At 38.5% G+C, this 18,515-nt stretch overlaps 1 protein-coding gene across 3 annotated transcripts in view; it reads right to left on the bottom strand.

The window, feature by feature from the left end:
- The window catches only part of UTRN (utrophin), a 577,632-nt gene that overhangs the window by 112,940 nt on the left and 446,177 nt on the right, over positions 1–18,515 (bottom strand). For all 3 annotated transcript variants that reach the window (XM_048844328.2, XM_048844327.2, XM_048844330.2), the window contains 2 exons: positions 5,118–5,179; positions 3,670–3,744 (listed from right to left, as the gene is read on the bottom strand). In XM_048844328.2, the coding sequence (XP_048700285.2) occupies positions 3,670–3,744; positions 5,118–5,179 (137 nt within the window). The remainder of the gene's footprint in view (positions 1–3,669; positions 3,745–5,117; positions 5,180–18,515) is intronic.

The raw sequence follows: 18,515 nt of genomic DNA, 5'->3' as shown, positions 1-18,515 counted from the left end.
TCCTTATTTACTTTCTCTATACCACTCATGATTTTATAGACCTCTATCATAACCTCCCTTAGTCGCCTCTTTTCCAAGCTGAGAAGTCCCAGTCTTATTAATCTCTCCTCATACGGAAGCCATTCTATACCCCAATCATTTTTGTTGCCCTTTTCTGAACCTCTTCCAATTCCAATACATCTTTTTTGAGATGGGGTGACCAAATCTGCAGGCAGTATTCAAGGTGTGGGCGTACCATGGATTTATATAGCAGCAATATGATATTTTCTGTCTTATTATCTATCCCTTTCTTGATGATTCCCAACATTCTGTTCGCTTTTTTGACAGGTACTGCCCATTGAGTGGATGATTTCAGAGAACTATCCACAATGACGCCAAGATCTCTTTCTTGAGTAGTAACAGCTAATTTAGACCCCATCATTGCATATGTATAGTTAGAATGTTTTCCAATGTGCATTACTTTGCATTTATCAACATGAAATTTCATCTGCCATTTTGTAGCCCAGTCCCCCAGTTTTGAGAGATCCTTTTGTAGTTCTTCGCAGTCTGCCTGGAACTTAACTATCTTGAGTAGTTTTGTACATCTGCAAATTTTGCCACCTCACTGTTTACCCCTTTTTCCAGATCATTTATGAATATGTTAAATAGGACTGGGCCCAGTACAGATCCCTGAGGGACACCACTATTTACCTCTCTCCATTCTGAAAACTGACCATTTATTCCTATCCTTTGTTTCCTATCTTTTAACCAGTCACCAATCCATGAGAGAACCTTCCCTTTTATCCCATGACTGCTTATTTTGCTTAAGAGCTTTTGGTGAGGGACCTTGTCAAAGGCTTTTTGAAAATCTAAATACACTATATCCACTGGATCTCTTTTGTCCGCATGCTTGTTGACCCCCTCAAAGAATTCTAGTAGATGGTGAGGCATGATTTCCCTTTACAAAAACCATGTTGACTATTTCCCAACAAATTATGTTCATCTATGTGTGACAATTTTGTCCTTTACGATAGTTTCAACCAATTTGCATGGTACTGAAGTGAGGCTTACTGGCCTGTAGTTGCCAGGGTCACCTCTGGAGCCCTTTTTAAAAATTGGCATCACATTAGATATCGTCCAGTCATTTGGTACAGAAGCTTGTTTAAATGTTAGGTTATAGATGACAGTTAGTAGTCCTGCAATTTCACATTTGAGTTCCTTCAGAACTATTGGGTGAATACCATCAAGTCTTGGAGACTTAATACTGTTTAGTTTATCAATTTGTTCCAAGTTCTGTTCATGGCTCTGTTGCTGGTCAGCTGGGTGACCTTGGGAAAATAACTTCATCTCTCATTGCCTCAGTTTCCCCATCTGTAAAATGGTAATAATACTTACACCTCCTTCGGAAAGCACTTTGAGGTCTATGGATGAAAAGAACTATATAAGAGCTAAGTGCTGTTATTCCTGCATCTTCCCACTTTGCTATGTGGGAGGAGGGAAAGAGAAGGCGGTTCTTCCCCAAAACTTGTTAAAAGCACCATGAATTAACATGGATGGTTAGTATCTCCACTTCAATTTTGCAGAGGTCAGGCTGAAAGTCAGCACTGTGTTTGGATTTTGAGAGAGAAACCTTGTAAAGTGACATTTTTCAGCTGAGTCATTTGTAGTCATTTTGCACTTCCTTAGCTCTGTGGAGACTTGTACTAACCAGTCAGCTGGATCCTGGACATGCAACTAAGGTTAGAGACCTGGAACAAAAATAAAAGTGCTACCACTAACCCACTGAGCAGAGTCTGAATATTCCTTTTGCACCTGTCATATTTTGATTTCTCCTTCCTTCCGGCAACTGCCTTTCAAATGGCTGCTGTGACCCCTCTTTCCAAAAGCTCCAGAAACGAAGGCTTTGTAGTATGAGCCACACCCCCAACCTTGCAGTCCTGTTGTCAGAGGTGGGAAACCAGTACAGTCCCCAAGCGGTGAATCTGCAAGCAGGAGTCCTAGCCAATCGCTTGCTCCACTGGTACTTCAGACTGGCTATCCTTTCCTCTCACTTCTTCCCACATACTCTACAGACTACTGTACTGTAGACACTTGACAGTTGATTATTCCATTTATAATACAAGAGTCTGATTCCTGAGTTCAAATCAGAGGAGCTACAAAAGCCATACAATATTTTAAGCCAGTTGTTGCCAAATTTATAACAAATCCAAGTCTTGGCCCCTTCGTGCACTACTATAACCCCCTCAATACCACACACTGGCAAGGTTCCCATATCATACCTGTTTTTACCCAGTCTCTCCCCCTTACTGCTGTTCTCTCTTTTAATTCCTGTCTTTCTTCCTTTTCTATGTATTTAGTGGCTTTTTCCTTTCCATTTTTATTCTTTATTTTACCTTTAGCTGTGTCTCCCCAAGTCCCCTCCTCGTTTCCTCATCAATCTTTTTCCTCCAGTTTCCTATTCCTTCCGTCGTCCACTTCCCTCCCAGTTTCTTCCCCATCTGCATCTCCCCTCCCCTCCCCTCCAGCCTTCTCCCTCACAAATTCAAAAAAACAAAAACAAACCATCAAAGCACTACTCATCATTTTCCACTGAAACCGACCTCCCTAAGAGCAATAGACAGCAGTCCAAGGCCAAGTTAACTCTGCCAAAACAGGATATTTCTGTTTTTCCTTACCCTGACTATTCATAAGAATTCAGGGGAAATGCTGAGTGAAAGGATAAATCTCAAAGGAAGTTAAGGCCCTGAGCAGGCCACTCAGATGAGAATTTGGGATATCTTGTTTTGAGGATGAGGAAGCAATTGACAGTTTTGAATCAGAAGGACAGCTCTAAAATCAACCAAACAAAATCCCCAGATATGCTACTTCTAAGACTTCCAAAACTGTACATGTCAACCTTAAAAACAAGCCTTTAAACCACACTTTAATAATGAAATAACACAAAAGGACTTCTCAAAAGAGTGTACAATACGGAGCATGTGCAATGCACTCCTGCTTTCTGGATACCTCAGAGAAAAAACACTATATAAAGTGAAAACATTTGCTATTAGTAGTGTATTTGTTTTCCACAACTTTCCTCTATTTGTAAGGAACGTTTACAGCAAACCCATCTAATAAAGTTAGAAAATGGACTAAAGTAAATTTACAGACATTAAGACCCTTTACCTGCACCCCAACTCTGAGCAGTTTACACAATTTGAAGTTCACACAATAAGAGTCATTTTCCGTCAGGGCAAATATTTTTGTATTAAGTATAACAGTTATAAAAGATGATGAAATAGCCCAGTATTGGACTTGATGATCAGAGATCAGCTTCTTAATAAGAGTAATTTCCTATTGCATAGTATCACTTCACACTATGGATTGTATATACATGATGCACATTTTCAATTTTTTTCCCCATTTGCTTTTCAAAAAATAACCAGGGGAGAAAGCAAGTTAATTTAGCTCATTCCGCTGATCTGCCCTCCTTTGTATTCATTAACTTTGTTAATTCGTAACAGTGACAAGGGCCACGGGCAATTAATGTCATTTTTTGGTGTGAATGATGAACTATCAAGGAGACATCTGACCCCCCCCACCTTTTTCTCTCTTTCTTTTTATTGATGTTAGTGTCTTTAGGATCAGGCCCACCCTCCTTCCCCCAAGTACTGCACAGAGTGATTAATTCATTTTGAAGGATAAACTTACAGCATAATGCCTTTTGCAATCTTCGGATTTTGATGGCTGTACGGTATGCAGAGAAACGTACGTTGTTCAAGTCAGCTGAAATATTACAGAGCAGAAATATTAGTGGTTTCTAAATAAGCACCAATACCAAGAAATCCACAAGTCTTCCTTAACACAATTTCCTAAATCATCATATATCAATAAAGTTTGAGGTTAATTTCATTTTACAAAGCTGGACAGGAGGAAGGAATACTATATTTCAAATCAAAATACAAAGACAGCCATGGAGTTAGGACCTTAAAGTCAACAGAAAGACTTCCCCTGGACTTCAGTGGGTCAGGACCTTAGATATTATTACATTTTCAATGGTGTGCTCAGTATTTTCCAGACAAGATGAGGAAAAAGTCCATCTCCCAAAGAACTCACAATCTAAAAACAGACAATGTACAGATGAAGGATAGGGGATATGATACAACAAATGTCAAAGTGATTGAGTGGTGAAGTTTAGCAAGAGTCTTACTAGCTATGATTTCCATAATGTAATGATTTTGTTAACAACTCTGAGATGGGAACATGGATGGATGGATAGATAGATGAGCAGTCAGAAAGATATATACTACTAATTTTACAAACTGTTAAATACAGTCATATCTTTTCCAATTTAATAACGTTTTATCCTTGCATTCCTCAGACAGAGGGCATTTCAGAGTAAATGCAGATGTTTACATAGGTATGCTGCTGAACCAGCCCTACCCTACCATCATAAACTAGGCTTTATTGCTCTGAGTCATTGCAAACCTTAGCATTCTACAGGCTATGCATCCTTGCTTAAATGCACAGGGAGCCTGAGTCCTATGATCACCCGAGGATAGAGATATAATTGCTATTTGAAATTAAATAAATAAAACAAACACTACATTACAAGGTAACATCACGGAAAACATTCTATTGAGTTAAAGTTGTTTACTGAATAACAATATAGATTGTGTGATTAAAATACAAAGTTTCCTAGCTCTAAGTCTTCAGTCACGTAGCCAGGTATGCTTAGTTAAATTCATGACAGCTCAGTCATGGGCAGCAGACAATGAGATTTTCAGTCAACCCGTTAGAAGTGGTCCCCACATTTTTCTGGCTCATGCCCCCCCGACCCCTGTCTGCACACTGCCCACCAACCAGGGCTGGGAGCAGGGCTGTGCCTCAAAGGGAAGAGAGGAGATGTGGACAGGGGTAAGGGGGCCAAGGCTGGGGCCAGGAGAGGAGCCAGAGCCCGGGGCCAGCAGCTGGGGCCAGGAGCCAGGAGCAGAGCCGGGTGGTGCTTGCTCCCCGCCCCCCGGGGGGGCTAGCTCGGGCCCCAGCCGCACCCTCCTGAACAGTCCTCTGTGCCCCCATGGGGGGCACCCCCCACAATTTGGGGACCTCTGTGTTAGATGAACTCCATAAAATTGTTTATGTAAAGGAAGTGTACTCACCTAGGGACTGGAAGAGTTCAGACATTTTAGGATGATCCCAACAGGTTGTTTGTGTCTGGTGACTATAAGAGAATGAGAGAAGCAAAGTTTGAGGAAAAACCCCCGAAAAGAAAACACATTTTGCGGCACATACAGATTAAACTCTTTGGTTATAAGCAAAACAGAAAAATTCCTCAGCTCTTATATCAAATTACAAGATTTGTATCATCCAATTGCTCGAAGCATTTGATCCAATAATAACTTGTAAAATAATCATCCCATATTTAGCATCCAATAGAATGATTTATTTCTGATCCTTTTTCAGTCCTACTTTTGTCTGTTCTCTCTCACTGTATCAGTTGGACTCTGCTTCTGAAACCAAGATGACAACTAATAAGGTAAAGATGCAAATTCCCGGCTATCTCAGCATACCAAACTCATTTTTAAATTAAGTGTTTTTACAAAAGGGAGGCTTTTATTCCATAGTCTTCATTATGCATTTGCAATTAGTCAATATCAGAATACAAACAGTGATCTTATGACTTATCCATAACGCTTTTAATGAAGCGCATAATAAACTTTCTCACATGTATATCTGTAGCTACCTAATGTCACAAGATGACTTTCTGCATTTATGCTCTCAGAACATGAAGATACAATGAACACCACCTTTTAACAGCATGGGTTAATCTATCAAAGTATCATATATCCAGCCATGTGGATAAAATGCAGCTTATCTCATACCCAATGAAATCTCAGTTTTTTCATCAGTGATGTTTTGGTTCTATTTCTGTATATTAATTGCTGGAAAGATGACACATTCATACCACACGCAGGTGTTTAAATTTAAATCAAATTAATTAGACAATTAATATACTGGATGTTATACTAAAAAAACCACAACATTCCTGCTAAGAATTAACTAGTTAGTACTGTAAATGAAATGATCCCAGGTTAGAGAATTAAGCAATATTTAATGAAGCGGAAAAACCTACTGTCTTTAATCTTTGTTTTCATTTGAATTTGTCAGCAAACAGACAGAGATAAGCATAAACAAATGTTTTCATAAAATTACTTAATTTCTGAATGAATAGAAATGTTACCATGCGTGAGAAAATGTGCTAATTGTAGCTTTTTTAAGAGAGGACAGTAATTTGAGGACTCTATAGATTTGTCATACTCTTAAAAAAAGAAGGGGTATTTATTTGAACTTGTCAGTAAGCAGACACACAGATAAGCATAAGCAAATGTACAGTACAAAATAAATATTAAGAACTGGCTACATTTTAACTCTTGATAGTTTTGATTTTTTAAAGGTTCTCTGCTTGTTGTACTTTTTTTGGTAGAAGTTATTTAGCATATTATAACAAAACAAGGTGGCATGGTACTGTGACCAGGATTTACCAAAGAAGTGAGGGGGGAACAAGAACGATGTCAAGGTTTGATAAGCATCCAGGGGTTCAAACACTCTTTAAAAAAAAGTCTGGACTGAAAGTCTCATGAAAATAAACTTTCTTGGGACATTTCTGACATTCAGAAGAACTGGGTTTCTTATAAAAGAGTATCCAAATATTTCAGAACCTTAAAGCAGAGAAAGTTTGTTTCAAATCTGGCTGTCAAAGCTTCCTGAGCAGAGGGAGGCACTTAGTTTTCCCATATACAGACGCTTCGTTCATAACTGAATTACAAGATGGTATTTTGCCATTGAACTCAGTGGGCCATATCTTCAGCAGGTGTAAATGGAAGATCTGGCCCAGTCATACCTTCAACCACTGCTGTAGAGAGAGGAAGCGTTTGTTCTTTTTTACTAAATATTTCTTGACAGACATTTGAAGGCAAAAAATAGCAGCATACCCAAGTGACAGGACTCTACCCAACTTACAGATTCGTCTGTTAGACCTGAATTCAGGAAAGAATTAAGCATCTGCTTAAATCCTATCCATCTCTATTCAGGAAAGCAATTAAACATGTTAATTAACATTACACACATGCTTAAAGTTACAGATATGCTAAAATGCTTTCCTGAACAGGGACAACTTCCTAAACTGCAACCTTAGACAGGTTTCAGTTTCATAATAAAATTGTGTGAACTGAACACAAAAAAGTCAAAGCCTTGATATTCTGGACTAGAAAATAGTGCCAATGTCAAAAGAAACACATCCAATCATCGCAGTTTTACAACTTCTAAAAGGAAGCCTTAAAAATGCCACTAATATATGCCCTTGTCTGCAACAAAGTCACCTGAAAGAAAACAGTAACATTGCTAGATTTGACAGTTATTCCCTGTCAGACAAACTAATAAATCAGCAGTGAAACCAACTCCGAAAGAAAGAAAACCCGTGTTTCTTGGTCCACTGTTGGCACAGGGCTATGGCAATTTACTGTGCTGCATTCTGAATGATTCTAGTGTAGCAATAAATTAAGATTCCTAAACCAGGGTAAGGGGCCTGTATAGCTTCAGTAAATGGGAATGGCAAATGTAATATAATGGTCTGCATTGATCAGCCCATTAAGTAATCTGAGAACTAGTGCCTCAGCTGAAGAGGCAGGAGGCTGATATTGCCAAGTGTCTCCAATACACTATTAAGTGAAATGCTGTCATTATCACCTCAGCTGTTTCTCACTGGCCTACATTACTAGCATCAGCTGTATCCATCAAACTGTATGGTCACAGCTAAAATACGGGCCATTAGTAAAGCTCATTTAGGAACACTCATTTGAAGCAGTAATGAGTCTCGCAAAAAAAAAAAGCGACTGGTAAGTGGAACATGGTAGTTTGAGAAACACTTTTAAACACTGTTTATATCCGATTTTTAAAAGTTAACATTTCAAAGGATTTAAAAGCTAAAATATTTGTTATAGTCCAATCCCCAGATGGAAGTGCATATAATAGATCACGCTCTGGTTCACCCCAAACCCTGTTTATCTGACTGTGCCTTCAGTGTCTTCACACACTTAGTACTTTACTGAATCAGGGCCTCTGTACCTCAGTACACTCATCTGTAAAACAGGTATTATGAAACTTTACTACCATCAGCTGGAAGGTGCTGTAAACGTACAAAATTTTAGTATTAGCTCCTATTACCTATCAAAAATAATGATGAAATTATATTACCAGTGATGGCTCAAAATTTCTCCTCCCCAACACAGAATTATTATATTCTATTAGGCCCTAAGAAGTGGCATTTTTCTTCTTAAGAACTACTGTATAGACAATTCAATATATTTATGACAAAGGGGGAGGAACCTAAAACAACTTTTACATAGAAAACGTAATCACTTCAGAACATCTTTTTAACGTCTACTGTAGAATGCCAGGACTTGTGACATCTTCACTGGCATAATCGCGGGCAATCTGGACTCCTGATCCTGTAGGATTAACATCCCCAAAATTGGATAACTAAGTGTTAAAAACAGTCTGGGATCCCTGGATAATTTTTCTTTTAATTATATCATTATTATTAAAATTACATATATACATTTCTGTGGCACTCTTTAATTGAAAATCTCAAAGGGCTTCACAAGTGTTATTTTAGCCTAACCATATCCCACATGAAGTGTTATTTTCCTATTTCACATATGGTTAAAAAATGAGGTAGAGAGAAGTTAAGTGAATCTGCCCATGTGACACAGCCCAAAGGTAAAGTAAGGATTATACTCTAGGAACCCTCTCTCCCAATGCTCTGCACTTTGCACTATGCCTCACTGCCTCCCTGTCATGGAATAACCACCTGGACAACTGAATTTTCCCTTTGACATGAAAAGACAAAGAATGTCAACATGAGATCTGTGCTATTTATACAAAAATCTTCCCAGAATGCAGCCATTTTCAACAATTACCCCTATAACTCTACTAAGATCCACTATGTTTCACCAGTTGGAGTAGCGCATTCTGAACATGTCTGTTCATGGACTAATGGATTTTTAAAGACCTCTCTCACTCCTTTTATACCGGTATGCTTTTGGTCAAATGCAATTCCATCTGTTAGTAAACTGTATGAGAAAGGCAACCCTATGACCCATAGAACTGAAAATGGGATATAGAACTTTTTTCCTCTAGGTTACTGATTCAATATAGCCCTGTTTTCTAGTGACCAAAAAGTTATTACTATTGGATAGCTGCTAGGTGTTTACATGAAATGAATTTGGTTGTCTAAGTCTTATTCCCAGAGGACAAAGCTTTACATCATAAAACCACCACTCATAGTTTCCAATCTTGTTGGCAGGTTTAGCAGAGAGGCTTGCTCCCAGCCACAGTGCAGACATTCCCTGAATGACCCACGTGTTGGAGGTGACCCATTCAGGTGAAAGCAGCAGTGCATTGTCACTGCTGCTGCTGGTGGTGTCACTGTTCATGTTATATCTCTTCTGTGGATTACAGACTACAGTTTCCAGGGCAGAAAAGCTGGCACCTTTCATACACACTGTGTTCAAACACACAAGCACAAAAAAGCTATATGAAAACTGCAAATGAGGGCACATTGGATAGGGCTGTAAAAATGCTACGATAGCTTCATATTAATAAGGAGTTAAAAAGGAACCAATCTCAATGATGCTATTTCTCACAACAAAATTGTGTTTGATGACAATTTCATAACACACCGGGACTTATGTGCACACAAATCGAATTTCACAGGAAGAATGAATGCGTGTGCAGGTAACCTTAACATGCAACAAATAAGAATGTCAGTTAAAGAGTCATTTTAAGGGTTTCAAAATAGGAGGCAAGCAAGATACACCAATTTGTGTGGATTTGGTTTAAAAAGCAGCCCTCTGAAACGAGACTCATCTTTCTGTGCTGTAGACACATTAGCTTTTGTGCAACTGATGCATGACTAATACAAATAGACCAACCTATAAAAACTGTGCTTAGAAAGTAAAGAGGCTCATAATGCTGGATAGACTCCTGCAAAGATGACATGGACTTGCAGAGACTGGGGGTAGAACTCTCTTGCTGTGTCCTGATGCCTCTTTTATGCATACTCAAGCCATAGTGACCAATATTGGTTATGATTGCTCAGCAGGGATATCTTCCAGGCACAGTAAGGAGCCATTGGATGCTTCTTTGCTTTTCTGATATCCTGGCTAATAGGAGAGTAAACATGCAGAAAAGAAACTCTTTTGACAACAAAGAAAACCAAGAAAAACTATTAAAATTAAGACTAAATTTTCCCTTAAACCTTAAAAAGAAAACCAACCAACCAAAAAAAACTTGTAAAAGGTGTTGTATTAACAGCCTCAGAGACCAAAAATAGCTACAGCAGGGTAATGACAGTGCAACCTTCTCACTATCCTACCAATGGGCTTCAATCTTTTTCTGAAAGTTCTCCCTGGTCAGAGAGGTAGTGACAATTAGGGGGAAGAGATTTCAGTCTCAATTCCCATTTAGGTCTGAACCCCCACTGAGACCATGCAAGGGTAACATTTAGTGCAAAGTGTCATGATGGTTTTCACCACACAGCTACCACAGTCAATCCTTACAAAATTCAGTTACTAGCAAGATGTGTGATATAAACATGGGGAAGCTAAATTATGGTCTTCAAGCAATTCAAACTGGGCAATATTTAGTTCTGTCTCAATGATTTCAACTCTATCTCTCAAACTGCAAAGCTAGAAACAGGACATTTATATTATAGGAAAGGGGAGATTTCTAGTTTTCCACATTAGGAGGCACAGCACTTTATCTTAGCTCTAGAAATCCCAAGAAATCTCACTTTAAATCTGTGACATTTTCAGGCATAGAAAAGCTATTTTAGGTATTTTTAGATGTGTTTTAGATTTATTCATTTTAAATTTGGTCCCTTTTTGAGCCCTGTACAATTGGACTTGTGACAATTACAGTGCCTGAATTTGTAGAACTGTCTCAATACAAGTTTTTAAAACTCTGACACATTTCTAAAAGTGTGTGTCTTTTGTATAAACAGCATATACTGAATACATGTATTAGCAGGAGTGTCGTAATCAAGACACGAGAAATAATTCTTCTGCTCAACTCCGTGCCGATTAGGTCCCAGCTGGAACATTGGGTCCACTTCTGGGCACCACACTTCAAAAAGGTTTGGACAAATTGGAGAAAGTCCAAAGAAGAGCAATAAAAATGATTAAAGGTCTAGAAAACATGACCTATGAGGGAAGATTGAAAAACTTGGGTTTGTTTAGTCTGGAGAAGAGAAGACTGAGGGGGGACATAACAGCTTTCAAGTACATAAAAGATTGTTACAAGGAGGAGGGAGAAAAACTGTTCTCCTTAACTGTCTCCTGATGGAGACATGATGGAGATAAGGTTTAATTGATATTGTTTGGGATAATTGTTCACTTTAAACTGTAAACAATCTGGAACAGGTTTGTCTGTTTTCTCTATTTTGTATAACACCTAACACAATGGAGACCCAATCCCAACCGGGGCCTTCTGAGTGCTAGCATAACAAATATTTACTGCCACCTCTTTCAATAACTTAACTTGACGCTTTGACACTCATGAATAGCTCAATCATCCCAAAGTCTGTACATCACACCACCTTGTACTGTATTAATTAAAATATTCCATTACACACAAATCCTTCGGTGAAAAACCAAAAATGAGTAGTTGGGGGTTTGACATACTGGATCCAACAACACTGTTACGATGCCAAAGTGACCTAAGATGGCAGTATATGTAAGGAGAACCTACTCACATTTGGCAACTGGATAGAAGGAGGAAAACTATTTTTCCCCACTGTTTTCTTTCTAAAGTTACCACTAGCTGACTCATTAGACAGAGATACCAGTGTTAGTGCGAAGTGTGGGGAGAAAAAAAAAGGTCTATTTTCAAAATATAGTGGAAGCGACTGTAGTATATATAATGTAATGAATCCTACTTGCTGCAATTAGATTATTGTAAAAAAACCAACACAACATAAAGCAACCTAGTATACAATCTAAATGAGTTAAGAAGAGGGTATGAGAATCAGATTTATGTTTAGTCTGCAGTTTGGGTTCAGATTCAACTGCTGAAATCTCAGCCTAAAATGTCAACATGGTACTTATAGTAGGATATGATATCTATTATGTAATTATAATTTTGTTATATGTGGATTGTTTTTCTTTTGTGCAATTATAAAAAAGACTAACCATCTTTTCACTTGCAGTTAGGGCTGTGTTGATCCCAGGGTATTAAAGACACAAGGTGGGTGAGGTAATATCTTTTATTAGACCAACTTCAAAAATTACCTCAGTTATCTTATCTTTTCATTGGTTCACAGAAATAGCTAAATACATTTATGAGTCAGATCTTGTTAGGCAGTCAATAAAGACTCAAGAGTACAATATCTCAATTACCACCTGGAATGAAAGACAACTGTTCTATAATGGATTCATTGTACCAAAATAGCATAAATATGGTAAGACTGTGATACGGAGGAGTTTCACAAGAGCAGCTGGTCTACCAATTTAGACTGAAACCTCACAACAATCTTCCAGGAGATTTTAAGAAGCTTCCCAGTCAGAACCAGAAAATAGGATCTGATCCAGCACTGAAGCCAAAGTAGTAGATTTGGATCTAGACATTTGACTCTGAACTCTCCTACTTCAGAAAACTCAAAGATTCCACCAGCAAGTATTTTCCTTCCTTCACACACACAGTCAGTTCAACAGTGCTATCAATCTCAACACACACCAAAGAACTGAAAAATGATTGCATTTTTCATACAATCCTAACATAATCTGTTTTATTTATTATGCAAACAACTGGACCCAATTCTATTGCCTCACCTGTGTTGAATAGCACCTTATTCCACAAGCAGATGAGTGATTTCATTGAGACTACTTGTGGAATAAGACATTACTCAATTTGACTGAGAGAGGCGAATCAAGCCTATTATGAATATACCTCTGAAACAGGTCTGTTTGAGGGGCAGTGGGCAAGTAGGCCTTACAAGGTCTACAGGAGGGTCCAGAGAGAAGTTCCCAACCTGCGGACCATAAGAGGCAAAAAGGAGTGGAGTTCTTCTCTTGTGGAACTTAAGAAGTCTGCAGGAGAGCAATTCTTCTGCTACAGACATGCCAAGCTCCAGGAGGTCCCAGAGATAATCTGTGTGGGAGTGGGTCTTTTCTTATAGCTTAGACAGAAAAACAGTGAACTGTTTCACTGACTACGCCACAAGGCAGTATTTTTGATACTGAATTCTTTTTCTGTTGGTTTCACATATGCGACTCATTCGGCAAAAGTATGTTGTACATCTCATTCTCTAACAAAAATTATTGACAATATAAAACCATATTCTACAATATTCCCAGTAAGATACATTTCATGAGAAATCTGAAGCCTCCCCCAAAATAAGACCAACATCACAGCATGAACAGATTTATGTATTAATAAAAATAAATACAACTGGTTACAACTAATAGTGTTATAACTTAAAAAATCTGAAAATTAATAAACTGAAAAAATAGCCCAGGCCTTCAATTTTAGAAGAAACTGGGGGCAACATCAAAGTTTTTGTCCTCAACTCTCAGACACGAAAATTTCAGATACCAAATTTATCATACAACCCATGTGTTATCAACTCCATTTGATGATAAACTTTCTAATAATTCCCTTTGCCAATTAATACATTTTTAACATTTGCTGGACATGTCTGTTAAAATGATAAGTAATGAAATAGTTAACAGTGTTGCCATTTAAATTGTTATTGGTAGGTATAAGCGTTAGCCACTCAATTGAGTTGAATGGGACAGTTCGCACATCTCAGAGGTATTGTTTTAGGCTGCCTGCAGACTCAGGAATACTCTAGTCACGTAATCAGGTTTTCTCCATAACAATGTAGGTTAGAGGTGGGAATTATTTTTGTAAAATTCCAAAGCGTAGACAAGGCTAGAGCTAGTTCTAATACTGATTTGGCTCACAGAAAATATACCCTGGCATGGTGTATTTCTGAAGATGAAGTTTTTTGGATGGGATGTAAAACTGAAGTTGTGATCTCTAATAGTCTCCAGTAGTCATTAATAGTCTCTAATAGTCATTAACAATTCCATGGCACTTTACAAGCTGGCACTGTTGTCCTGGCTAAATTCCAATTGGAGGAATTACTTCCTGCCTGTCTAAGCTCCTCATACAGTTTCATCTGGATACAGCATATTTAACTTCCTTTCTTAAACTACTGCAAAAGTGTGCTGTAAAACAGCCGGCATGCTGTTGTAAGGGCAGCTGCATTTCAGTAGTGGGTGGAGTAATTTCTGTATGTATACTGTGAACTCCCTTAGGACAAAAAGCACTACCTGTAATTCTTAATTAGAAAATGAAGGCTAGTGGTAACTAACGAAATAATCTCAAAATTAAAACTATATTACATTTGGAGGCAATTTAATTATTATTTTCCCCTTCAGTTCACACAGAAGATGGTATTATGAATGGGGCCAGGAGGAAGAAAAAGATTTACTTCCAGAGTCAGTGGATTTTTTTCTCTCCCCTAAACTAATGGTACAACTGAGATCAGAAGAGAAAGAATTGTTCTGAAGGAAGACTTGAAAAGTACAGCATCAAGATTCCTCACCCTGGAGAGTTAAATGTGATATAGAAGGGGATAAAGTAGCTTTTAAAATGTTTTTGATGATGCTAGGTCCTTTTCAAGATCATTTAGAAGTATGTGATTACGGATTTTGAATTTAGTGGCTTGATGATGATGATTGCTGGGACATCACTGCCCTTAAGTAAAATGCCTTCTACAATATTAAATTTGCTTTGATCCCTCTCATTTCCTTTTGAGTTCTTCTGGACAGTACAAATACCTAATACATTATAAATATGGAAAGACTCGTAACTGTAATAGGATTAGTTGTGTTTAACTGAACACCACTGAGAAATGCCAGGGTAATTATTTCTTTCCTCCAGTCCTTTCACTGATGACATATTCCTCAAATTTATTTACAGACTGTGAATTTTAATGGATGTATATTTCAATGTCGTTTTTTAAAAAATGAGTGGATGTAAATTTTCATGGTTTTTTTTTTTAAATTTTGTATGAATATACATTTCCTTAAGTTTTATTTTTGCATCATCTATATGGAGGCCAAACATGCCTTGTGTGCTTCAAATGGTTATAAATAAAAAGTTGCAGAGAATGTCCCATTAAAGCCCACATATCTTTGCAGCACAGCCAATGAAAAATGCATTCAATTTACTGCTTGCTCAAAGAAATCAATTTTTGCCTCTTGTAACCATTTCTCCAAACTTATCACATTTATTACAAACAATAGTGGATTATAAATACTGTGAGACTTATATTCTATCCTTCTCCATACGGCTCATTAGTCCCAGTCTTTTGGACACGTTCTTGTCAAAAAGTTCAAAAAAATCAACTTTCCTCAAGAGCATTTAGATTCTACAGATGTAGACCTCAGTCACATCCTCAGTTTCAAACACCGTCCACTGAATTCTACTACAATAATTAACCCAAAATGACAGAACTATGGAACAATTTGGTAATATTTTGCATTAAGAAGAGATAGAATAGAAGTTAAATAGGACCAAGAAAAATCTCAAAAGCCACTTGGCAACTTGTTTTATGTAATAAAAGATTTGAACAGGAGGAAACAAAATAACAGAGTAAATTGTATATATTAACAAACATGTATGTTCAATTCAATCAAATATTTTCACTGTGCAGAGCATAGAAGCATAAACAGCTTCATAAATCTGGGCTCTAGAGAACGAATCTCACGTCCATGGAAACCAAACTCTCTCTCCTCTTCAAAGTACTCCACTGGTTTTCCTCTTGCTCAAGTAATAGGGGGCCAAAAGGGTTTTGTGCAAACCTCTCTTAGGCACATTACATGTAATTGAATAACTATACAACACCAGAACCAGTATGCACATCAAAATTAGTGAACAGGTGGGAGGGGAAAAAAGCCAGCAATAGAACCCTCTTTTTCTTTGAGACATCCCTGTCTGGGCACATAATAGCCTGTTACCATGGGCATCAGGCAGGAGACAGAACAAATGCTACTTATCTCAAAATACAGACGTTTTAAATCGTTTTGACACTCTCCTTACTTACAGATCCATTGCAGGCTAAAACACACCCTCCACCTTCTCAGAGAGAGTTTCCTAATTTGTGAAAAACACTTCCCTTATTTGTGTCATAAAACTTGTGAGGATGTAGTATATTTTCAAAAAAAATCATCATCCTAACAGGTGTACTTCTGCAGAATCCCAATTCAAAGGTAAGATTATCTGCAACTCATCTATCACATTCTCACTCTCTGAATATCTCTGACAGATGTCAAACATTGTATCATACTCTTTGTAAGAGGGTGGCTTGCTCTTAAGGGCTGAATGCCTGGGGCCAGACAACCCTGATTACTGAAAAGGCACACCTGGAAGAGATCAGGTGATTCCTCTATAAAGGAGCAGTAGGTAGCTGCAGTGAAGGGGGTCTGTTTAGGGAGACCAGAGCAGGAAAAGCTGGACACAAGCTGCTGGTAGTGAAGAGGCTCCAGCAGAAGACCTTGGGAATGGAAAATGAGACTACAGGCAGGAAAGGCCTGGGAGTGACCCAATGAGAGGGTAGAGAGATGGACTCTGTTTTGGGATGCTGAATTTTATTTTCTATGAATAAACCCAGACCCCAAGAAGGGGTGTTGTGAATGGCCCCCCAAAAGGGTGTGTAGTGTATATTTAAGAAGCCCTTTGAGGGGGAAACTGAGGCAAGGAGACACTGTCCTAAGGCTACCAGGGGGCATCAGCAGGTGGCAATTCATTGATGCTCTTATTCTCCCCCTTTTTCAGTTCATTTTTATCCCTCAACTCAGACGAAAGGATATCCAGTTTATTAAGCCCCATCTCTCTACATACAACCCCGACAGTAAAAATAGCACAAACAGCATGCCTTAGGATATCTCCTTGAGACCATTAATCTTAAATATAACTATTCTTGAAAGAAATGGGATGCTGAAAGACATCACTGCCTAGACTCCAGGGCAGCCCTGCTTCTCTTTCAGCTTAAGTTATGCGTTATATCAGCTCCAGGTTTACACTTCATTTAAAGACCAGACCTTGGCCTAAGCAACCAGAGAAGCCAGCGAACAGAAGCAGCTAACAGGGGAGTTTTGCGAGGGAGTTTGGAGGGAGAGTGTGAAGGGGGGCTAGATTCATTTAACATTTTTTAAACTTCCTTAAACTTAATGCCAAAACCACCCCCTGATAAAAAAGAAAACATCAACAAAAGAATGAGCTGCAGGATTAAAAATAAAGAGAATGCAGGCAGTAGTCCAGCAACAGATTGGGGGCTTTCCAGTTTAATGTACTCAATGTGGCATGTATGATTGATTACCTGCCCTATGGGCAGGTGGTGTATGTTTGCGTTTGGTGCAAGGAGCTCCTGACTCTCAGAGACTGTGTATGGGCTTTGGATACCAGAGTGGCTGACCTGGAGGAGCTAAGGGACACAGAGGTATACAGATGAGACTTTCCAGGACACAGCAAAACAGTCCCAACCCCTGGTCTGACAGCCTCTGTGCTGTTGAGGAGGATGAAAGTCTCAGAGAAGGAGAGCATCCAACTGGAGCAGAAGAAAACAATCCCATAGATGAGACCCTCCTTCCAGATGATGTCATGGTATCCTCTCACACTGAGGATCTCTCTCCAGGGCAGGGAACTCCAGTTACTATAAATTATAAGATGGGTGAACTAGAGTGCCTCGTATTAAATGAGGAATATGATAGAGGTCTATAAAATCATGATTGGTGTGGAGAAAGTAAAGAAGGAAGTGTTATTTACTCCTTCTCATAACACTAGAACTAGGGGACACCAAATGAAATTAATAGGTAGCAGGTTTAAAACAAACAAAAGGAAGTATTTCTTCGTACAATGCACAGTCAATCTGTGGAACTCTTTGCCAGATGATGTTGTGAAGGTCAAGACCATAACAGGATTCAAAAAAGAACTAGATAAATTCATGGAGGATAGGTCCATCAATGGCTATTAGCCAGGATGGGCAGGAATGATGTCCCTAGCCTCTGTTTGCCAGAAGCTGGGAAAGGGCAACAGGGGATGGATCTCTTGATGATTACCTGTTCTGTTCATTCCCTCTGGGGCACCTGGCACTGGAAGACAGGATACTGGGATAGATGGACCCAGTAGGGCCTGACCCAGTATGGCCATTCTTATGTTGAATCCAGAAATATCATTAGGAAAATTAAGTGACAAGCTAATCTGTACATTTGTCCAAGAACTCGTTCCTTGTATAACTGGTAATTATTGCAGATGTGAGATTTCTCTCTTGAATTGTACTGTCAAAGCACACGAATTGTTCAATTAAATATGTTTTTAATTATGGCATTGTTTTCCCTCTCTTCTCCTAACTAGGTCTGAAAGTAGGGAATGGACATAGTTTAGGGTTAGGGTTATACCAAAAATATATAAATTTAAATCTGGATAAAATG

This window comes from Caretta caretta, chromosome 3, assembly GCF_965140235.1.
Source record: "Caretta caretta isolate rCarCar2 chromosome 3, rCarCar1.hap1, whole genome shotgun sequence".
Lineage (NCBI taxonomy): Eukaryota > Metazoa > Chordata > Testudines > Cheloniidae > Caretta > Caretta caretta.
Note: the sequence above shows the minus strand (reverse complement) of the source record. Positions and strands in the feature narration are given on the sequence as shown.